The sequence below is a fragment of the Artemia franciscana genome, unplaced genomic scaffold (assembly GCF_032884065.1).
Source record: "Artemia franciscana unplaced genomic scaffold, ASM3288406v1 PGA_scaffold_67, whole genome shotgun sequence".
NCBI classification, from domain to species: domain Eukaryota; kingdom Metazoa; phylum Arthropoda; class Branchiopoda; order Anostraca; family Artemiidae; genus Artemia; species Artemia franciscana.
In genome coordinates, this window is record NW_027062705.1 from 944,949 (window position 1) to 969,308 (window position 24,360).

The window sequence follows — 24,360 nt, forward strand, 5'->3', positions numbered from 1 at the left end:
TGAACAAACTCGAGAAGTGAATTTAGGTTAATCATAATGGATGACGAAAATATAAGACTTTAGTAACAAAATTATGGAAACTACAATAAACAATTATGGAAAGGAGGCCGCCCTTTGCGCATTGCATTAATTATCTAACCCAACCACCTCCATATATTAACTATTCTATTGAGATATACCTGTATCATTTTTTATCAGTTTTTCTCTCTAAGACTAAGCTTAATATATCTGATTACATATATGTAAACCGGTTTTTCTCAGATCAAACATAGCAAACCTCTTTAGTGTGTTCGGGATAATAAACAAGTACCAAACTTGTCAATTTGGTCAATTATTAGTGCCAAATTGTGGCCCCCCCCTCAAGATTTTGCTCTAGATCCGAGTTTCCATAACCCTTTCAGCTGTCCTATTTAGTAGTCTTTGGTCCTACAATAATAGATTTAGCGGAAATATAGTTACCTACTCTAAATAATTTAATATGAATATTGAATCAACAAGTTTTTAATTTGATTTTTTCGTTGTTTTTGTTTCATCTTCCTTCCGTTTTGCTGGTTCAGTCACATCTTGCATAGGACGGTTGTACTCATCTACAGCAGTAACTATTTTTGCCATAATATTGCTTATTATAGATGGCTCTTCGTCTTGCTCTATAGACCGAGCGATTGCTTTTGATTTATATGTTGCGTCGTAAGCCTGAAATGGAATAAAAACGGATTGATATAAACTCTTTTCGCTCCATCTAACTGCAATACTTTATTAGGGAATGACCGAAAAATTCGCGCAAGTAAAAACAGTGCAAGTCTTCCAAAAGCTACCCCATTATCTCAATTATTCTTTATTATTCCTTATTCCTTTTTTTCCTTTTATTAAAATTTATCCTTTTATTTTCCTTATTGTTCCTATTTTTTCCAATTATTCCTTCTTTTTATAGCAGTTTGCACAATTCTGTATTGCTATTTTTCGCCCCTTAAACATTTTAAACATCAATTGACAGGTAGATTATGAGCAACATTATTAATTTGTGAAAATTTATAAGCGATAAAATTTAACTGACTTTAAATGAAAATTTAACTAACTGAGCAAGCTATAAAGCTTAACTGGCTTCATTTTGTTGAAGTCAGCCTTTGGTGACAGATAAAATAAATAAGAACTAATCGTCATAACGGTGAAGGGGGAGGTGTATTTCAAAACATATTTAGCGCTTATATATCTCTCGAACAAATAAACGATCAAATGGGATAAGTCCATTTATTTAGACAGTGAAAATAGATACAAAAGCTCGAATATTTCGACCACGCATAAAATCAAATTTTATGGGTATGTAAATATTTTTCTTAATTATACAACACGAAATAATCTTTATACTGGAAAAAAACTGAGAAGGGTAGGGTCTACTCATTGAACTTGGAGAGGGTATAGCATAGTCTGAATACTTCCGAGTGGTATGCATGCTAGTTATGCCACTGCCTAAATGCTACCACCACTGATCCAAAGTTAATTTTTTCATAAATATCGATTGTAAAGACAAGATTGCAACCTTAAACAAAGTGACTGAAGACAACCAATGTTCAATAACGCCGTACGTTGATGCATCGGATAAATAATTTTAAATCTTTTAGGCATATTTGATCACTTTTTTGATGAATAAGCAATCTTCAATTGTAGGTAAAGAAGAATACGGGAGGGATAGGGGCTCGTTCTCTCTCCCTCTCTTTCTGTCTCTCTTTCTTTTAAAAACAAAGTTTATTTACGGGATTTTTACATAATTACTGCTATTAGCTGTTGCAATTTTTTAAGATATTTCTGCAGAAAAAGGTATACTGAAATAATGCTCTTTAGATAACACGTACAATCATGCTTGAGAAGCATTGACAGCTATTAAAACTGATGTAAAACGATTTCTGGGTCAGGGGAGCTCAGGGAATTCAATTGTTCTTTTTTGTATTGCCACGGGTGCATTTTCGTAAGATATTCTTTATCTTTTTTTATGTAATTTGTAATTCTTTTCGCAATATTTATGATTTACTGATTCATGAGAGACAACTGTCTCCTTCTATGTTATTTGAACCTAGCTGGTTCTACAGTTCAAATATAACCGTATGAATATTTTTTGGTTTTGAACGCTAACTAACGGCCCTATGTCAGTTCTAAATTCTTGGTCAACCTGCTTAAAACCATAGGTAGGCTTGCCTGGTTTGTCTCTCATTCCTAGCAATCTGATTGTCCTTTGTCAAATTTAAATTCTTGGTCAAACTGTGTGAGACTGTAGGCAGGCGTGTCTTCAAAAGTATTTGTCCAATAAGAGAGTCATACTTACTCACGCCGTTTACCCGTGCCATTTACCTCCTGCTAGTCTAAGTGACTTATTGGTTATTTATCAATCCTATGACACTGTATTCCACCTTTAGACTACAAGCGGCCAACCCTATTAGGCTTAGGTTTTACTTATTCGCGTGGGATTCCAAGAAAATTCAGTTCCAGATTTTGCATACAAGTCCAGCGAACATTGTCCGTCACGCGTCAACCCAAAATCAATCCAATATTTTATCCCTTAATTCTATGACTATTTACCTTAGTTCTGCCCTAGGAATGACGCCATAGATGGAAGGCGTCTTACTTTCAGTTGAAAAAACTTCTCCCACGAGAAATTTCTCCATGGAAAGATTCTCCCGAGTAATTTAAATTGGCGATATTTGCGGAAATAATTTTGTAAGGCATAGTAACAAAACGGCAAAAGAGGTCGAAACTATTTTTATAAAAATGAGAGATAAGTTGAGCAATTCTCAAATGACTGAAATGAATGAAAGGAAAGATCCCTGAAAGATATAAGTAATAATTTATGTTCGTTTTATGATTTATTATTATTCCTTACTTTCAGTTGAAAAAAAACTTTTTTTTTATTATTTAATAACAACTACAAGCTGAACACATACAATATCTTTGGTTTATCAAACAGTTCGTGGTAATGAACTGTAGTAAGGAGCGACCCGGATCAATAGTAACCGAAACTCTAAAAAATAGAAATTATATACCAACAGTTACATCAAAAGAATTGCATTTAATGCTGATTTTAAATATATAAGCTTCATCAAGATTAGTCTTACCCATCAAAAGTTACGAGTTGCCTCATTTTCGAAAATAGGGAGAAACACCCCCTAAAAGTCATAGAACCTTAACGAAAATCACACCATCAAATTCAGCGTATCAGAGACCCCTATTATAGAAGTTTCAAGCTCCTATCTACAAAAATATGGAATTACGCTTTTTTTTGCCAGTAGACAGATCACGGATATGTGGTTATTTTTTTTTTTTTTTTTTTTTTTTTTTTTCTCAAGAGTGATCCTATCGACTCATTGGTCCTAAAATGTTTCGAGAGGGCTCATTCTAACGGAAATTAACAGTTCTGGTGTTCTTTTTAATTGACTAAACATATTGGAGGGCACCTAGGCCCCCTCCCACGCTCATTTTCCCCAAAGTCACCAAATCAAAATTCTAAGATGGCCATTTTATTCACCATAGTCGAAAAACCTAATAACTATGTTTTTGGGGACGACATACTCCCCCACAGTCCCCGTGGGAGGGGCTGCAAGTTACAAACTTTGATCTGTGTTTACATATAGTAATGGTTATTGGGAAGTGTACAGACGTTTTCAGGGGGGGATTTTTTTCTGGTTTGGGGGGGGGGAGAAGCTGTGGGAGGTTACGTGGGAGGATCTTTCCATGGAAAAATTTGTCATGGGGGAAGAGATTTTCAATGAAGAATCGCATGATTTTCTAGCGATACTTAAAAAAGAAAACAATGAAAGAATAAATATGAAAAGTTTTTTTTTTCAACTGAAAGCAAGGAGCAGAATTAAAACTTAAAACGAACAGAAATTATTCGCATATGAGGGGTTTACCTCCTCATAATACCTAGCTCATTACGCTAAAGTATTTTTAGTAATTTCAATTATTTATTCCATGGCTTTTGTGATTCGGGGGTCATTATTAAGGAATTTGGACAAGAATTTAGCTTTAGTGTAAAAAGTGAGGTATTGACGAGGGGGGCGAACCCCCTCATATACGCAATAAAAACATACGAATATAGAAGTTCATTACGTAAGTTAATTCGCAAGTTACGTATATTTTTTACTAATGAAAACGTTCGTAAAAAATCAAAAGTTATAGTTGCCTTTTTAAGTAATCAAACAATTAGAGGGCAACTAGGCCTCCTCCCTCGCTCCTTTTTCCTCAAAATCTTCCGATTAAAACTATAAGAAAGCCATTTAGCCAAGAAAAAAATAATATACAAGTTTCGTTTTAATTATTTGTTTGCTCAGAGATCAAAACATCCATTAATTCAAAAACGTCCAGAAATTAAATAAAAAAAAGCAGAAAGTTTTTTTCTATAACTGAAAGTAAGGAGCGACATTAAAACTTATAACGAACATAAATTGCTCCGTATATGAAAGGGCTTCCTCCTCAACGCCCTCCTCAAAGTAGAGTTAAGAGAAATAGTCAAACTTTAACGTAAAGATCGGGGCGTTGATGAGGAAAAGCCCCTTTCATATACGGAGTAATGTCTGTTCGTTTTAAGTTTTATTGTCGCTCCTTACTTTCAGTTAAAAAAAACTTTGTGTTTAAATGCAAAGATTGGCCGGAAAATAACACAAACAAATTATTGTTTATATCGGCCATTATTTAAACGATTGAACTTTAGAGTAAAGAGCGAGGTATTGACAAGGGGGTGAACTCCCTCATATACGTAAGATCAGGAGATTCGCAGAATGACCCCTGAATCACACAGGCTGTTTAATTAGAATAAATAGCTCTTTCGAAATTACTAGAAAGACTTTAGCGTAAACAGCAAAGTATAGAAAAGGGGATAAACCCCCTCATATAAGCAATAATCTCTGTTCGTTTTAAGTATTAATGTTACTCCTTACTTTTAGTTGAAAAACTTGTTTTTTTTATTTAATTTCTAATCTTTTTTTAATAAAGCATGGATATCCAGCCCCCATGAAAAATTCAGCCATGGATAGATCCTTCCACGCAACCCAATCCTCTCCCCCCAGAAAAAATCCCCCCTGAAAACTTCTGTATACTTATCAATAGCAAATACTGTATGCAAACAATGGGCAAAGTTCATAACTTGCAGCCCTTCCCACAAGGACTTCAGGAGGTTAAGTCGTCCTCACAGACATAGTTATTAAATATGTTAACTATGCTGGAAGAAATGGCTATCTCAGAATTTTTATTCGGTGACTTCGGAAAAAAATGAGCGTGGGAGGGGGCCTAGTTGCCCTCCAACTTTTTTGTTACTTTAAAAGAGCACTAGAACTTCTAATTACTGTTTGAATGAGCCCTTTCTCGAACTTTCTATGACCACTGGATCGGTACAATCACCCAAGAAAAAAAAACAAAACAAAACAAAAAGACAAATTAACACGCACCTGTTATCTTTCTTCCGGCAAAAAATACAAATTTCCACATTTGTGCAGATAGGAGTTTGAAACCTCAGCGGTAGGGTTCTCTGATACGCTAAATGTAGTTGTGTGATCTTCATTGAGATTCTATTACTTTTAGGGGATGTTTTCCCCTTTTTTCCAAAATAAGGCAAATTTACTCAGGCTCGTAACTTTTGATGGGTAGCACTAACTTGATTAAACTTAGATATTTAAAATCAGCGTAAAAATCCGTTGATGTATCTATTGGCGTCAAAATTCCGTTTTTCAGAGTTGCGGTTACTATTGAGCCAGGTCACTTCTTATCTACTGTTCGTTACCACAAACCGTTTGAAAGACGAAATAAATAGTGCAACAGAGATTAAGAGATAGAGTATTTTGGACGTAATACCTTAAATTAGGTATTTTTTTTCCAAGATCACACTGCCTTTCTTTGACGAACAAATAAACATCCAAATAGGAATAAGTCCATTGATTAGACAGTGAAAACAGACTCAAAAGTGTGGATATTTCGACCTCTTATACAGGGATCGTCATCAGCAGATATACTAAAGCATTAAAATTGAAAATAACATGTTTATATGTTAGTCCCTTTTAGTACTTTCATTTCGGTCATATCCCATTATATTAGGATTTGTAACTTATCATTTCGAAATAAACCGTTCAGTTTATTAAATACAAGGAAATCTTACCTTGAGAGATAGTGTTTTAGCTAAAAAAAAGACAATAGCTACGGCTATGGCTACAAAAAATGTAGAAGACATAAGTCCAGTTTGCATGATTGGGTATGGCGAACTTGTTTGGGGTGTGTCTCCAACTTTGTGGAACAGACCAGCAGGATGAACTGGCCTCCCAATGGTTATGGGTAACCCTGGCTGGTAAGCAGAGGCTTGGCCATACATTCCTTGACCTTGAGTTGCCTCACTAGATGTGATTTGAATCATATTAGATGCTCCATTCTGGCCTCTATTGTTTATACTATTACTGGGATCGTTAATGGAGTAATCCCTGGGCTGCGAAGCTATACGCCTATTTTGTCGATTGACCGAGGGATATCCGTGAGATGCATTTACTCTCTGTTCATTTTGTCTTCTGGTTATTCTAGATCCAACGGGATCACTACTTACTGTGGCGAGGCACAAAAGAATAGTGAACCAATTCTGAACCCTGAAAGAAAATTTTGTTAAATTAACTGTATTTTAGCGAAACCTGTAACTTTCAATAAATGATTAATAAAGGCCGCCTGTTAGCCGTGACTATTTTAGGGGCGGCTACCCAAAGTAGCATTTAAACCCAGCACTTCCAAAAGCCCCTGATTTTCTGAGTTTCCCTGGATTTCATAAATCCAGATGCGCTGCCTAAATAAAGAGTGCCCCTTCATTCCAGTAAATATTCCACTGATGATGATCCCTCAGAGCCCTTAGGATCAAGGTCATATGCTCCAAAAATGACTAAATACTTTTTTCCAGAACGGCACAATTCTTATATCATTAAGTTCTTCGACTAAGGGAGTCCCAATACACAAAAGAGGGTCAAAATGCTGAAATATATAAAATCTAATAGAAACAAACGATTTGTCATGTTCTAGCACACACAACATATGTCATCCAGCTCTGTTATCTTGGAAAAAAACGACTCGATATTATAACGTGAATACCGCAGTGAGTTCTGCTTTTATTCAAAAATCGTCAGTTAATAATGAAACGAATATTGTAGTGATTACCTAACTTTTGGATAAATTGTCAGCTGATGATGACCTTTGTAGGTAAAAAAAGAGATCGTGTTGTGTCTCAGAAAAGCGACACTCTCTGCCTCTGTGCCAAAAGTATCAATCGTTACCAAAGGAGAGTTAAGATTGGTGGAGATTTTCAATCAATTTGTTATGGTCTTAAACCTTGAAATAGAGGTTTTGTAAGCTTTTATGTATTTATTTAAAAAATGAAACAATCAACATTAATTTAAAAAAGGCGTTAGTTTTGCTTAGGGAGGTCAGGGACGGATCTAGAGAAAGATCTTGAGGAAGCCTAGTGTTACAAGGGCAACAATGAGAGAAGTCTTGGTGGGGCTCAATGTGACAAAGGCGCCAATAATCGACAACACAGGATAAGAGGGTACCAGAAAAAATGTTGGGGTCCCGGGGTCCCCCCGTCAACTCTCCCAGGATCTGCCAGTGAGGGAGGCGAAGATTAGAGCTGGATCTTAAAACTAATAATTCTATTGCTTTGAAGGTTATGCAAAATACATCTAAAAACTAGCTTAAATAAATTGACCCGTGGTATTTTCTAATATCTGTAGAAATCAATAAATCTAGTGCGTTACTGAAAATTGAGTTTGCTTGAGTTTTGTAGAAAATTATAATAAGATAAGATATCGTGGCTGGTGACAGACTATTGAAAAACTTAAAAAAGAGTCTTTTATTTTCTGCACGCTGCTTATGGCTTCTTAAAGCTTGTATGCTACTCATTTTTATTCCTAAGAGAAAGAGAATATACCGTTTTTGTTCAGTTTTGTGTTTTCAGTAAAGCACTAATTTTTAGAATTCTACAGAAATTGGAATATACAGAATTGGAGTGAAACAAAATTATTGTTCGTTTCTAAATGTTCGTTGTTCATCTTGGTTTTTCACTTCCATAAGATGAAATTTTTCTTTAATTGATTTACATGAGAAATGCCGATGCGTATATTTTTTTCTGCTTTTTTCTCCATTCCAAGGGTAATCAGCGGCTGTGAACCAGGGGTGTAATTTTCTTTAAGATGGGGGGGGGGAAAACTGCCCCTCCCAGACGTCGGTTTGCTCTCTAATCTAAATTTTCTCTGTAACCTCTAATCATCAATTTAAAATTAGAGACCTCCTGACGATTCAAAGCCTTGAGGTTGAGTAGGTGGGATTTGAAAACACATGATCATGGGTGTTTCGCTGGATTTAAGGAGGTTCTCATAGCTCAATCATTTTGATTAGAAGCCAAATTTAATCGATTAGATGCTTGACCGTAGTTGGAATGACTCAAGCGGTTATCGGATCTGATTGACCGTATATGTCCATTTTGAGGAAACTTTGTGTCAAGAACTTGTCAATAATCATGGCACATCTCCAAGCTCAGAAAGTCAAGTTCGCAAGTCCGAGCATGAGTTCATTTTGTTTAACGACACAGTTATACGGTCTGTCTAACGATACGAGAATTGGATGGCTGTAGAAGGGTTGATTGATGCATGATTAAAGCACACATCAATCGATTGATCGTCTAGGACCTACTTTTCAGATGAAGCATCAAGCATACTGACAAAACAGAGAAATTGTTGTGATGAAAAAATAGCTTGTCCCTATGACTGTTAGTATTACATAATTAGATAGGTTTGATTTTTTAACTTAACCCTCACTAACATTTTTACAAATCTAACAAGAATTTTTCAAAGGGAGAAAGATTTTTTTGTCTACCCTGTCCCGCGACCCGTCTAGGTGTTGATTTTTTTTTCGTTGCAAAATGGCCTTTTTATATTTTCATTGAAAAAATTTAAAAACAGCAAAATTATCCAAACCCCATCCAAGATTTTGAAAAAAATTACCCTTCTAACGTCCGTCAATTGACGCGACCTCCCCCTCTTCCACCTCTTGTAGTAATTGAAAACTAAAAAATAACGCCCAATGAACAAAATTTATTTATTTATATTATTGAAAATAATTGATTTTTGGTTTGTAAATTCTTAAAGAAAGAAACATCACAAACAAAAACATTGCTCTTTATCTATGCAACAAAGTGACACACATATTGAGATAAAAGAAAAAAAATATGTTGACTTTTTTTTGTTTCGTTGCCTAATTTGCAAAAAATATTTCTCTGAGGCTCGTTTTATACACACAAGAAATAGAACGAGTAAAAATCAATAAGAAACTAAGTTTTTCTCACGGGAGTAAATAGTGGAATGTAGAATTAAACGAAAAAAAATTGTTACTTGTAGATTGCGCTAGATATACAAAACTTGCTCAAATTAACTGACTCGATGATTGTTTTCGAATGTCTATAGAATTCTAAAAACTTGCGCTTTTGCTGACAATTGAGCTTGATTGGGTTTTCGTGAGGATCATAAGTGTATACTAAACACTTTCGATGTAATTGTTGATGAAAGAGTATTTAGAGACTTAGAGCTTCATCTTTGTTTTTGCCGTTTTTAATGTTTATCCTCCTAAAAATAACCCCGGAAAACACTCCCTCTCCCCCGAGGAAAATACCCCCTGTGGAAAAGTACCCCCAGAAAATCCTCCCGCAAAACTTCCCCTGTGGAAAATACCACTGGAAAGTACTCCTCTTGTGCAAAATACCCCCCGAGGAAAGCACCCCCCCCCATGGAAACAGTTTTTTTTAAATTTGAAATTTTTATTTGAGTTGTGTTTTTTTTTATAGTTTCGTTGAGAAGTGCTAAGGAAAGTGAAAAAGAGGAATTCATTCAACATAAGTATGTCAAAAACTTATCCTAAAATAAGTATCCTAAAATTCATCATTTTTGAAAAACCTCCATATAAACTTGTGCAATTTCTGTCAGTGGTGGGTACCAAAGTAAAGAAAGAATAAGATAAAAATATAGGCGAAAAATCATCAAAATTAAGCTAAAAACATATGGTACCAAAAGCTTAAGAAAATTTAGCTTTCCTTTGAAAGCATAGTTAGCTTTGGGAACCGACAAATTCTTGTTGTTTAAATTTTTAAGGACGAAAGTGTTGTCAAATTCGATCAGTTTTGTTTTCTTATCTTTCAAGTGTAAAGCTACCACAAATCAACTTCAATGAATAAGTGAAACCCGAAACGAACAGAAATTACAGTAGATAACCTAGTTTAACTCAAAACGAGCAAAAGTTAAATGGAATAGGGCTGACAGTCTTCTCAAGACCAGAATATAATTTGCGCTTCACAAAAGAAAAAAAAATATCTCCGTGAATTCTCATTTAATATAAATATTCTGATATTTATTTCCTAAAGTCTTAATACTTCTTTATTTATTAGAGTCAAAAAAGTGAAAACATTTAAAACATATTTTATTTTCAGTAAAGTTAAAATTATATTCTGGTCTTGAGAAGGTGTGGGTTGTCACCCCTACTCATGTTAATTTTGCTCGTTTTGAGTTTGACTCGATTATTTATTGTAATTTGTTCGTTTTGGGTTTAACTTATTTATTGATGGTGATTTGTGGTAGTTTTACGCTTAAAAAATTATTTCAATTTATTTCTACTCATTTTTGGCTTAATGAAGCTCTTTGACAAACTTGTTTTGTGGAAAAAGTGTTTAAAATTAATTTCTGTTTGTTTTTCATTAACATAGTCTTTTTCATGGAAGAAAAAAATCTATATCTTTCTGTTTTTTTCTATTAGAATCCACAGTTTTTGACTTAGAAGACTATTTGGCTTTATTTCTGCTCATTTTTGGTTTTATGAAGCTCTTTACTTTTCTTTAAAAAAATAGGTTTTGTGGATAAAGTATAAAAAAATTAATTCGTACAAAAAAAACTTACGTGAATGTTATTAAGAATTTTTTTTTTATAGAGGTGTGTCGATGAAAGAGTCCAGGCTCTATGGCCTTCATCTGCCAAATTATTCCTTTAAAGAGAATGTATCACGAGGGCGTTAGCCTAACTCGTTTTGGTCGGGCTGCTCATGAGCAGGGTTGCCAACTTTCTGTTCGGTGAGTATGTCCCCTGAGCATCCAAAAATATATCATTTTCAGACAAAAATTATTTCTATATTTTCTCTATAATATGTCCATTATATCTTGACATCTCACAAACTTGTTGTTTTTTAAGACTTGTGCTATTGATCAAAAATACTTTGTAAAGTTGATAGTTCACATCAAATATAATGAAAATGAAAAAAGTAATTTGATTCATTCATACAATTAAAATGCATCCAAAGTTGATAATCGTATGTAGAGTGGTAGCGCTGCCGAAGTAAAGAACGATGTAGGCACAATGTATTATTGATTGATTTTTTTTTATACCGTGGCACTTTGTATAGATTGAGTTGTCGTGGAAACTGATTAGAGGGCAACACGCCCCCTTGCCTATTATTTCCCCATTTTCTTACATCAAGACTACTACAAGTGCGTACTTCCCTCTTCTAAGCCCCTCTATATTTACGCTAATGTTTGAGTTCTTTTCCCAATTCTTTAAAACAGAATTCATAAATATTAGGGCCGTTTAATTAGATTAAAAAGCTTTGTCAAAGTAATATAAACTTTAGTTTAACGAGCGAAGGATTTAGGAGGGTGCATTCCCACACATATATGGGCTAATTTTTTCTGTATTTTTCAGTGTCTAAGTTCAAGTTCATTTATTTATTAATCACACATACATGTATATATATGACATAGGCCCATGGGGAAGCTCGAAAAACTAGGCCTAGACAAAGATACAATAACAACATACACTACAATACAAAGATAAACATGACGGCAAAGATACAATAACACAACAATAATATGGAAGTAGCAGCTAGCCCAGGATCTTTCAATACTATTGAAGAAATTGAAATTTCAATATTATTAAATATAAATTGATACGGGAAGATAGCTGAGAGGCCCATAATCACCCAGAGCAACAAACCATACAAATAACTTTGCCTTACTAAAAAGATACTTAATTAAAAATAATCCTTAAACTAAATGAAATTTAAGTTTCCTTTTTATTAAATGGATAGAGGAAAATTGATCAATAAGAGCCTTGTGAGCATCCCAGAACCGAGCTATTGACACAAACGGAGCGAATTTAGATCTCTCAGTATTATGCTTGTCAATGTAGATACTCTTTTTTTGTCGAGTGTTATAATTATGTAAATCTTGTGATTGGGAGAACAAACTTTGATTGAGGTAATATGGCGGTAATTTCTTAATGTCATAATTGAATTTGAGATGAATTGCTCCAAAAACAAATTGTTGAGAAACTGGAAGTATATCTAGATAAGTATATATAGATGCTGTAGAAGGCTTATTTGGAAGTTCAATAGGTGATGGAATAATAGGTTTAAGGATTCTTAGGGCTTTATTTTGTAAAATCTGTATTGGTTTAATATGGCTTTTAAATGTAGATAAATATACTAGAGAACAATAATTAACATCAGTCTGAATCAGAGCAAAATAAATACTTCGTAAAGCAGAGTAGGGCAAACAAAGCTTCAACCTTCGCATTAAACCAACATAACTTAAAATCTTTAAGCGTAGATTTTGAATGTGTGTTATAAAAGATAAGCTTTCGTAAATCACAAGTCTAAGGTACTTTATCATTTTCACCTGAGGTATAGATAATAGATACTTTGAAGAAGTAACTCGGATAATACGAGGGCAGATATTTGACTTCCTGCCGTAAATTGTGAAATTAGTTTTTGATACATTTAAAGCAATAAAATTTGAAAAATACCAATCAAGAACATTAGAAAATGCAGTATTCAGTATTGCCTCCAACTCCTCGTCATTTTTTTCAGAAATTGAAACTGCCGTATCATCAGCAAAATGTGTGTTGAGACACGGGAATGTAAAAGCGCGGTGAAAATCATTTATGTAAATTAAAAAAAAAGCAGAGGACCTAGGACAGAGCCCTGAGGTACCCCAACCTTCGAAGACTGAGGTACAGGTGAAGAGAGGAAATTGCCTCCATCTAATCGTTGCTTTCTCTTATCAAGATAAGATTTAACTAGATCCAACGCCAGTCCACGCACACCACAATTATCCAATTTACGGAAAAGAATACAATGGGATATTGTATCGAATGCTTTTTTAAAATCTAAATATATTGTTGCTGGAATTTCACTTCTATCTAAGCATTCATGAATATATTGGATGAGAGCAACGATAGCATGTTTAGTATTGTGTCCAGACCGGAAACCAAACTGGGGATTTGTGAAGAAATTAGACGATTTAAAAAAGTAATAAAACCTCTTATAAATTGCCTTCTCAAATATTTTAGAAAATGCTGCCAAAATAGAAATAGGGCGGTAATTTGATGGATTTTCATTAGAGTCACCTTTGTGAAGCGGAACTGAAGTGTTGTTTTGTACTTTCAGTTGAAAAAAACTTATTATTTTCAAATCTTAGTTTCGGATTGTTAATGAGATCATGCCGGGAAAACCGGGTCCATCGAGATGGTTTCAGGCACCATCCCCTCTCTCCATTCTGCACTCACCGACACTCTTTATAACAAATGATTGGCTATCATACCTTACTATAAACAATTTCATCAAACGTAACCTGAATCAGCTTGGTCATTACTAGCAAACTACTACTCCCATCCCCCTACCTCCTCAGTACCAATAATAAAGGTTTAGATTGTAAAACATACGTGGGAACTAAGGAAAACTAGACAACAAATCCCAAACAATCCTTTAGTTTGCATCTTAAGGCTCGGTAAAGTTTAGAAAATTCTGCCAGTAAAACGCACTTATTTGGGTATCTTAGCCCCCTCCCTATACAAAAGTCTACCATCTCTCCTCAATAATAGGCCACTGCATTATGAAACAAATCACTTAAGTTGGATAACTGATATTAAGAAGGGAATTGTCACCTTGCAGCACATTTGTGGAAAGTACCCATTACACATTGATCCGTGGAAAATTCTTGCCAGACAATTTGATCCCCGCTGAACAAAATAATTCCCAATAGTTTTCTCCCTGCTAAAATTTTCCTCAGACAATACCCCCTGCAACAAATGCCCCCGCAAAAATTATTACGTACATAAAAGGAGCTGCCCCCTTCAATCTTCAAGACCTGGCTCTTTACACTAAAGTTTTTTACAGAATTTTAAAATTAGAATTTTAAACTTATCATTCTTATTAATTGGCCGTTTTGTTTTAGGAGTCATTTTTTCAAAACTGGGACAAAAAGTCAGAACTTTAGCGTACAGAGCAAGATCTTGAGGAGGGACCGACCTCTTTTATATACGTAAAACTTCTGTCCGTTTTAAGTTTTGATGTTGCTCCTTGCTTTCAGTTGAAAAAAAAACTTTTTTTGGAATTTATTTTCTCATCGTTTTTAAATACTACCACGAAATACTGCTCCCGCTCCATGACAATTTCATCCCCCACGGAAATATTCCTCCATGGAAAATTCTTTTCACCTTAAAATACCCCCCGCCTCCAGGAAAATTTCCCCAAGACGATTCCATTCTAGCTGAAAATTCCACCCAGAAAATTTCTTGCTGACGATCTCGGGTGAAAATTTTTTCTTAGTGAATAAAGACTAAGTTCTAAGACTTCGGTGGAAATTTTTCCAGGAAAAAGGCCAACAAAAGGATATGTTTCAGTAAGTTTTTTGGGAGGGGGGGGGTATTGAAAAATTTTTCGAAAATGTATCTAAATGTGAAATTAATGTCTACCCCCTTATGATTTTTGAGAAAATTTCAGGTCTCTGCTGTTGACATGAAAATATGGAATAACATTAAACCTTAAAATGAGCACGATTTATTCCTTACAGGTGGGGGACTCCCCCTATTTTATGCACACCTCCACCTCAAGGTCGCAGAAACTTCGGAGTATGCTCGTTAGATCAGAAATTGAGAGTTGTAGTCCTTTTTTAAGTCCAAAGGAATTGAAGACCAATCAGCCGCGTGGGGCGAGTATTTCCCAGGGGACATTTTCTGTGTGTGTGTGGGGGAGGGGGGGGTGTTACGAGACAGTATTTTGTGGGGGGTATTTTCTGTGGGAGTATTTTCAGTGGGGTATGTTTTTCCGTGGGGGGAGTATTTTTCACGGGGGTATTTTTTTCAGTGGGTATTTTCCGTGTGGGTATTTTTCGTGGGGGTTTATTTATATATATTTAAATCCCTCGGGAAAATTGTCCCCACGTGTAAAGTTGAGTAGCAAAAGGGAAATTAAGATAAATAAAATGAATGAAGAGAAGATTGGATTCTGGAATATTTTACATATATTCCAAAATACATGTAGAATATGTGGTTTAGAATCAAACAGTTCATGAAAACGATCTCTTCGCAAGTAGTGACTATTAGAATAATAATAAGAATTGGCTTTTTATTTCAAATCCAAGAAAGTAAGTTCATTCAGTTCGACATTACACACCGAACCCTATGTGCCTGAGAAAAATTTGAGAAAATAGGGGAACACCTCTCCCCTGGTCAAAAAAGGCAATTGATCATAATGAAAATCACTCCAGATTTAACACACTCGAGAATCCTACTGTGGAGTTTTCTAGCTACTATTTACAAAAACTTGGAATTTTTATTTTTTCACCAAGCTCAATGGTTACGTTGAGCTTGTTGAGCTCTGGGTACGTATACTTTGAGCTTCCCAGTTAGTGGACGTAGTAACGCCGCTTGGATGCACATTCGTTCCTGAAAAGTGACTTAGTTATACAAGTTAAGTAATTTAGATTCAAAAATTTCGATATATACGCCTAGTTTACGTACTCTTGATCGTAAGGTGTAAACTGTTATTATTTACTATAGTTTTCGGCAGATGTGTATCGTACAGGGGATGGGGGACAGTGGCCCTCTAATATTTTCAATCAGTTGTGTTAAAAATTTCAATTAGTAAAATACGGTGTGAGAAGGGCCAAGGTGGCTCAGTTTTGTTTTGATGGTAATCTGCGAGTTAAAATCAATGAGTGAAGATCAGTCTCGGACAGTAAAGAACTAAAATGAAATTATTTTAATAGCAATATCACTCAAATCAGTTTTTGAATCGGACCAGCCTGCCGGTAAAATCCATGGCTCCCTCAAAAAAACATTTTAGCGAGTAACACCTGTGGTTGGTTCCATACCAAGTCCACGAAAAGTGCTCTGGTAAAAATTTGTGCTCTTCAGTCTCAGTCTGTAATTTTCCTTACTTATTTTTTTCAGCCTCTATCTTACCCTTCAATGATATTACCCCCCCCTAAAAAAACAAAAAAATAGATTAAAAAATGTAAAATTTGGTACTACAGGATATTCAACACCATATGTTCTGCCTATATTTTGGAATATAGGTAGAGTATTTGAAATATCCTTCTTTTCCTCATTGTTACTATCTGTCAAACTTTCTTTTTGGCTACTCGACTTTGCCTGTGGGAGGAACTCTCCGTGGAATTTTTCGAGGGGGGAGAGGCTCACCTAGCACCATCCAGTCAGCAAGCCAGAATTATGATGCTGCCTAGAGTTTTACTTTGATAATTATTTAAACTTGCTTAGTAATGGAAAAATTTCCCATTTCTGCCTGTTTTCTCACCTTTCTAGCATATTTTTCAATATAAAAGATGCAAAGCAAGTGTTAAAACGCATTTCAATATATGGATATACAGTGGTGCACTCAGACAATAATGAAGGGGGGAGGCTGATAAGGGGTCCCCGGGCCATCAACGGAAGAATTTTAAAATTCTGAATAAAAAGGTAATTTAAGGTATTACTTTGTTTATTTTAGCTCTTTAAATCTAAGTCTTGAGCAGGGAATATGGAATGAATGATAAAACCGAGCTGATTAAATAACATTTAAAAACAGAATGCGATTTTTTTCTTAAGGGGAGGGGGCTAAAGCCCCTTTTCACCCTCCCCCGGAGTTGCGCACCTGTGGATATAGCAAAGCTAAATCTCACCTTACAAAACTTAGATAGCCTAGGCTATCGAGCAATAACAAAATTTCGTCTTATACTGAACCATTAAAGCTGTTGGACTACTGGGTAGTATGATGTGTCAAAAACTTACACAAAATATATACATCTAGCAATCAGTATTATAGGTATGTCTAACGTTAATGCTATATGTTGAGACTGGGTTTTTGGAAGAGATTCATACAAATAGCTTAAAAGCAGAATTGTTGACAAACACAAAATCTCAGGTGACACTCTGGAAGTTTTGTTCTGCATTTATGCCTGTATGTGCTAGCAAATAGATTTAACTTACATTATTCAAGGCTTTTAGTACTAATTCTCCACTGAAAAACTAAATTGAACTAACTTTCAGTCTCACTTTTGATTTTTCCGGATGAAAGTGAATCCGGGTTTGAAGGTTACTAAAAAAAGGTTATTCTAGGTTATTTTACTTATTTGTAGTCGACAATGCGTCAGCCCATGAGCAGCTTACTCAGCCAGGATCCTGAATCTTTATTTCAAGGACGCTGAAAAACTGACATTACTAAATAGTCTGCTTTGATTTATTCTTCGTCTTTTCCTTAAGGTTGTCAAAGTGCACAGGACTTGGTATCTGCAACAGCTGAGTACTTTTTCATATTGCTGATAATTTGAAACGTGCTGTTAGCAGTCACCATCTGTGTCATTTTCATACTTGCAGCCTTGTAGCATCCTTGCAGCCTCTTTCCTGGGGATGTAAGATCTCGGGGGGGGGCTTTAAAAAAATTGCAAATCCTTTATTGTCCAAAAGTCTCTAGATAACAGGGGGAGGGGTGTTGGCCCAAGGACCCCGTCATGTGAAGCGCTCAGTGAAGTAGGGTTATATGTGCAGGCGAAACAAATGATCATTCATCCTATGTATTGCAAAATACAACTTGATCACAACTGTGCAGATCTGTATAAAATCGCATTTGGTAGGACGACATTTAAAGTACAATATGTTATAAGCAGCTTGAACGCAACGAAATAGACAAGGAATTATAGATTATAGGTTTTATTAAGCAAAATAATAATAATGGTAATAGGATTACATCTTTTCTAAAAAACTGGCAAGACCGCACTCTGGAATGCATGAACTTGCAAACTTTTACTGAGCTGACGGCATTAAAAGAAAGTAATGTTTAATTTTTTTCAAGCACTTTCGTAGAGTCGTGGGTCGGGGCAGATACGTATGAAGGAGGGACCCCTGGACTCCCAAAATATCAAGATTCTCATATTTTGTATAATGTGCTCATTTTTTTCCAAAAATTCTTATATACCCCTTTGAAAAATTTAGCCTCCCTCCCAGAACGAAATATTGCGTATACGTGTCGGTTCGTCATTTTGGAATACTCTTCTGAAGTGCATTTGCGGAGTTACAGAAATATTATTTCAGTACACTCTTTTGAAAGGTCAAATAAAAAAAACAAAGATTCGTTTTGGACAGCGGAAAGAGCAGAATCGCCCTACCAAGGGTGCGGGCTTAAAAAATCTTAAAATTTAAATAAGAATGGAACATTATTGAAGCAATACAGGGTGTTTAATGTAGTCCAGCAGCATTACGATCATTTCAAGAATGGAGCACTCAAGTACCGCTATCTTTAACCAGAAGTAGCCAAAAACGGCACCAGAACTGTCAAAATTAGAAACTGGACTAGAAGTACCAATTTTGAAACACAAGGACAATGTACGTTTAATTTTTTTTTGTAAATAAACATTAGCTTTTCTTACTTTTTTCTGCAAGTACGGTACCTCATATTTTGAATGGTTCATTCATTTTAGATACACGAACGCGTGGATTTTCATAGATATATTAATTTTCGCTAAAGGCTTAGTCATTTGAGCCTTCAAATGTTCTTTACAAGTGGATCTAGGTATTGCTTTATCGAATAAAGTGAATTGCTCCGGAGCTGCTATTTATATATAAAGAGGCAAGATCATTCAAAATGTTTGCTGATTATTTCATTAGGGTAGATACCAGTTTAATTTGGCATATAAAAATTAAGTAGAAAATGAGAAAATATACACTTTGATGCCTATTCTATGCTATTTTAAGTGTAAGAACTATTACCATTGCAATGACGCCTCACCCTCCAGCCCCTAATTTGGCCAGATACGGCCTTAGACTATACGGCCAGATAAGAGCTTGCTTGTTTTGTGGATTTGTGCTTTTATTTGTGTTTTTTCTTCATAGGGAGTTTATTCAATATTCCAATCAAAGTGAATTTGAAAAAAAAAACAATAATAGCAGCAGCAAAATCATCAATTTTTGCACATAGCCTAAGGTTAAATCTGTTTTTTTCTTATGCAATAATAAAGACATTTTGTATAGAAAATTATTTTTCTACCATCTGATTTTCTGCCTAAATGAACCCGGTATAGATTATTCCTCTCCTAAGGCAAGCGCGAAAATATATGAATTTTTTACCTAAGCGCATTGTTTTTAGGCTAATTTGTCAGCAATAGTCGGTTCAAAATTCAAAATGAAACCAATAAAAAAGAAAGGGTCTTTTGCACATAGCTTGTTGCTATGTTATTTTTTTTTATAGAAACAATAAAAAATTTATGCAGCTTAGGGTTGTATTTGTCTTCATTAGGGAGCCGGGCAAGGGGGGGGGGGTGGCTGGTATGTAATTAGAGTAGCATTAGTTTGGTACATGGCATTTTCCTTTTTTTCTACCTGAATCCTATCCTATAGGCTACTATCGGTTAAAACAATTTTTTCACCGTTTCTTCTAAAGTAAACACTGTAAAAACAAATTACTTACTTCATCAGATTCAGATAACTTATTTTTATTGATTTCTTTAGTTGATTTTTAGGTGGTTCCAGTTTAACGAAGACCTTAAGCCTATAAATTATATAAGCGATGTACAAAATAGCAATACACGAAATATATTGAATATGATACCCATCGCCTTGCATATTACCCTAAGCAATATACAAAGTATCGCTGATTTTGTGACTGTGCATTATGCCCAGTCTTACTCATTAGAACTTTGTCCAAAACTCAAACTGAAGCCAATTTTAAACGAAGTTAAAAAAATTGTTAGAGTGTTTGTCTATGGTATAGGACAGATATCAGATAGAACAAAAAAAGAATATGACATAATAATATCATCGTAATTTTATTTCATGTCCTCTGAATGGGAGAATATATAACCCTAAGATACACAAAAGTTTGCTAAATTTGGAATTTGGAATATAACCCTAGGTTATATACGAAAAATTGCCGTTTTAAAATTTCTTTATTTTGAGTTTTGAATCAACTGCTGATAAGAAATAAGTGAAAATCCCCAACAAATCCACTAAATAGGTCAACTTTTGTATAAAGCGTAAACCTATAGTCGGCTCTATTCGGAGGTTGGGGTGGGATTTGATACCCAATTGCAATGCTAGTGGCTATTATATTTGAAAAGAGCACAAGTCGAGTAATCAAATGGTATATTTCCTCTTTTTTCTGTATGAATTTTGTTCTATAAGCCATAAATATTATTAATAAATAAAAACATAAATAAATCAAATGTTTGGAGCTATACAGCCTATTCAATGAAGCAGTTCTTTTTGTATTTTATGTCTTCTGCTTATATTTGCTTACTCCTGCTTATCCAGAGCATAAAAGACACAATTGGCGATATCTATACCCAAAATTAGCACATCTGTGGAATTCCACACTTTCAAACTATTTGAAGTCAATTTGTAATTGAAAAATAAAAAGAACTTGTAGAAGAGAAAAAGAAAACGTGTGTTAATTAGCCAAAAAGTATAAAAGATTTATTTGGTCTGGATTTGGAACTTGTGGTACAGTTTCTAATTTTTGGACCTCAGGACTTTTTTAGGGTATTACGTAAATAAAACTGCTGAACCACGATCACCATCCTACAACAAGATGTAAAGTGATCAGCTGCTACGCTTCGGCCTGTCCGTCAAAGAATTTGATGCTCCTCTTGGTTCAGTCGAATTCATATCATTTATGGCTTCCATTATAATTTGTTCGAGTTCAGAAGCTTCTCTTTGTGGTAGATTTGTAAAAAATCCTTGGATGGGAGACTCACCACTCACTGAAGAGCCAGAATCCCCTGACAGAGACGATAACCAATTGAACAAACTCGAAATTATAGCTGGAAAAAAAATACAACCATTACATCTAATATGAGTTTGCCGCTACTGAAATATAGGATTGAATGTAAAAATTTTAGGAGTTTTTTGGAGGCCGAATAGGAGGATTCATGGAGCTGAAGCTGTGTGTTGCATGGCTCATGCTTGCAGCAGTAGCTGCAACCTAGTAAAGAGTGAACCACAGCCCATAGTAACACAAAATTAAAAAGAAGTATTTTGAAAAAAACTGCAGCCTAATGAACAACATTTGCCGTCTGACACTAATTCACGAATAGTAATTATTATTTCAGTTCGTTTTAAAAGTAAAAGTTCATTGCAAAAAAAAAATTCATGGTGATTTAAAAAAAAAAAACCTTGAAAATGGCGTCAGATCAAAATGAAAAGTGTACAATTGGAATCAGTATAGTCGAAAACCTGACATAGAGAAATAACAGTTGCCCTCCTTGAAAAACAAGGAAAATCACTTTTTTGTATCGCTAGCACTGATCTGTCTTCCGTTTTTTTTCTCCAGGCTTAGCGGGTTACCAGAACATCATAAAGTGATGCTTAGTCGCTCACTGAAAAGCTATTTCTCATATCTACCTGGTTTTTATAAATTATGTCATCTGCAAGTGCCATATGGCACTAAAATGGCAGTTCTAGTGCCATTCCTCAAGGGGCGGCGCTAGCGCGTTACCAGAACATTGTAGAAAGATTTTTATAGATTATTTTCTTATAGATTTTTCTATAGAAAAATTATTTCTTTTTTGTATAAAAGATATTGTTCATATCTACGTTCTTCCTGTAAGTTCCACCATCTACAAGTTCCAAATGGCACTAAAAAGGCACTTTTGGAGCCATGTCTCAAGTGGATATTCTGGGGCCATTGGGCTAGCAGAACTTTTAAGAGTTATGTTAAATGGCTCTCTTTAAAGCTATTGCTCTTATCTGTGTGCTTTTTATCAATTCTAGCATTCATAAGTGTGATATACCACTTAAAATAACACTTTTGGTGCTACTTCTTGAGTTGAAAAGCTCTGAAGTACAAAACAGGTACTATTATAACAATTAAGTTCCAGAACCCATAAGTGGAGGTTTACTAGAACCTCTCCTGTACACTCCAGCTCCCAGCCCCCAGCCCCCTTAGTAAGTTTCATAAATCGTTTTCTCACCAATAAGCTGCTGCAACATTAGCAGTCTACCACACCCATCATAGATGGATGTTTAATGGCTCAATTAAAAGCTACTGCTTATATTTACTAGGTTTTTACAAATTCTACCATCTGTTAGATTTCACAGATTTCAATGTTAACTAGTTTCTTGGGAGAATTGGCAAAGAAATTTTTGTTATGGTTGAAGCAATAGCTGCAGTAAAGAGTGAACCACTGCCCCTAGTAATTAAAGTTAAAAACGTCAAAACGGTCTTTTTTCTTCTTTTTCCAGGCCTAGCGGGCTACTAGAACATCAAAGAGTGATGCCTAAGAGCTCATTCAAAAGGTATTTCTCATATATACGTGGTTTATATAAATTCTGTCATCTGCAAATGCCATATGGCACGAAAAATGGCAGTTCTCAAGGCCAGTTCCCAGACTTTATATGCCAGTTCTTAAGGGGTGGGGCTACCGGGCTACCAGAACATCGTAGATAGATTTGAGAACTTCCGCTCATATCTACGTGTTCTTTTTTGTCAACTCTACCATTCGTAAATGAGATATAACACTGAAAATAAAACTTTTGGTGCGACTTCTTAAGTGAAAAATTTTGAAAGTAAGTAGTGATACCTCAATTTACTTAACGACATCCGTATCCCGTCATAACCACGACAGAAGAGACGCAGACCACAAGACGCAGGTGTCTGTTACGTCATAAGGAATGTTTACTTTTGCATCTTATGTTTGCTTGTTACAGAATACTTGCTATGATTCTTAAAAAAACCACGAACCCCCGCCAGATCAAGATTCCCCACCTTCAGAGTTCCCACAAAATCCGAAGTTCCTTGAATTTTACATAGTAGTTTCCTTGGTTATTATGATAAAAACCTACGAGGTTTAGGGGTTTGTTTACTTCAGGATTTCCTTGGGTTTTGCCGAATAGGTTTTTTGATTCGTCAAAAAAAACTTTCAGGGTTTCTTTACTCTAGAATTTCTAAGATCGTTACCTAAGGGTTTCTTTGATTCTTTCAAAAACCTACGAGATCCTGCCAAATCAAGATTTCTTTCGTTGTTAAATAATAGAGAGTATTAAAAAAAAAACCTCAGGGCCCGCTAGTGGGGAAGCTTCAAGATGCCGAACCCTAGCGAGCAATTCTACCAGGCCCCTAGCATCCATTTCCGACGGGGGCCCCTAACAACCAATAAAATAATAAGAATTTTTATCTTTTAGATTCATTGATCCGCGATAAAACTTCGGTAGGTAATCGATTATGTAATTTAACCATCTTGTAGCCTATGTACACAGGTATGCTCGTTCAAGATTTTATCTAAAATACGTGGTAAATTCTGCGTAGTAAAGAGGAAAGAGAAAGACTTTTGATCATATATGAAGGTGTACCATATTCTAGCCACAATAGTACTCTCGCTTTTGTTTCATCTCTGATAGCACAATCAAGTTCCAATAGATTAAAAGACTATTACTAAAAAATGGGCTAAGAACACGCCTCCAATGTTATCTGTTAACATCCTCTAAAGCACTGCTTAACAAGTAGGTGTACTTCAAATGTAAGCGATTTTCAGTATTCGATTGTCTCCTCTGAGTATCAATTACTGCAGCCATATGGGAACTCGCAATTCATTTAATTATTCTAGTGCGTGTGAGCAGGAAATTCTCCTTGTGTGCAATAGGCTATCATGTAGAATGTATTCGCCGAATCAAAATGTTAGAAAGACTTTCATAGTCCAACTGGTTAGCACTCCATTCCATTGAGGGGAATCCCTTTCGAGTCCTAATTCTCGACAAAAAAATCTTTTTAATATAAGGGTTCTCTAAGAAAAAAGTCTTGACAGAAAATGAAATCTTAAAAAGAAAAAAAAATACAATGAAAGAAAAAAACGCCATGAAACAAAATGAAATTCCGAAGAAAAAATCTCTTAAAGTATTATGTAACATCCAACGCTTTCACTGGCACTACGTAACACTCCACAAGTATGTCCTCCACAGTTACAAGCGGGGATCCCCCACGGAGCCGGAGGAAACAAATCACGGTATAATGCGTAATCCTTAAAATAAGTAAGCATTCCCCTATTACATCTCAACC

The 24,360-nt window shown here is 35.2% G+C and overlaps 2 protein-coding genes across 4 annotated transcripts in view; both read right to left on the reverse strand.

Annotated features, from left to right (window-relative positions):
• Nucleotides 1–455: 455 nt before the first annotated feature.
• LOC136042132 (uncharacterized) lies at nucleotides 456–17,357 on the reverse strand. The gene is made up of 3 exons (XM_065727051.1): nucleotides 17,307–17,357; nucleotides 6,137–6,611; nucleotides 456–693 (listed from the first exon to the last, which is right to left on the reverse strand). Coding segments are annotated over exons 1-3 (669 nt in total). The 5' UTR covers nucleotides 17,309–17,357; the 3' UTR covers nucleotides 456–501.
• A 671-nt stretch (nucleotides 17,358–18,028) lies between these two features.
• The window catches only part of LOC136042115 (uncharacterized), a 28,134-nt gene continuing 21,802 nt past the window's right edge, over nucleotides 18,029–24,360 (reverse strand). For all 3 annotated transcript variants that reach the window (XM_065727012.1, XM_065727014.1, XM_065727013.1), the window contains exon 4: nucleotides 18,029–21,130. In XM_065727012.1, the coding sequence (XP_065583084.1) occupies nucleotides 20,910–21,130 (221 nt within the window). In that variant the 3' untranslated portion in view covers nucleotides 18,029–20,909. The remainder of the gene's footprint in view (nucleotides 21,131–24,360) is intronic.

Coding starts and splice junctions, on each gene's coding strand:
- LOC136042132 (XM_065727051.1), bottom strand. Junction 694..6,136: donor CTAAAACACTATCTCTCAAG/GTAAGATTTCCT, acceptor ATTCCATTTCAG/GCTTACGACGCAACATATAA.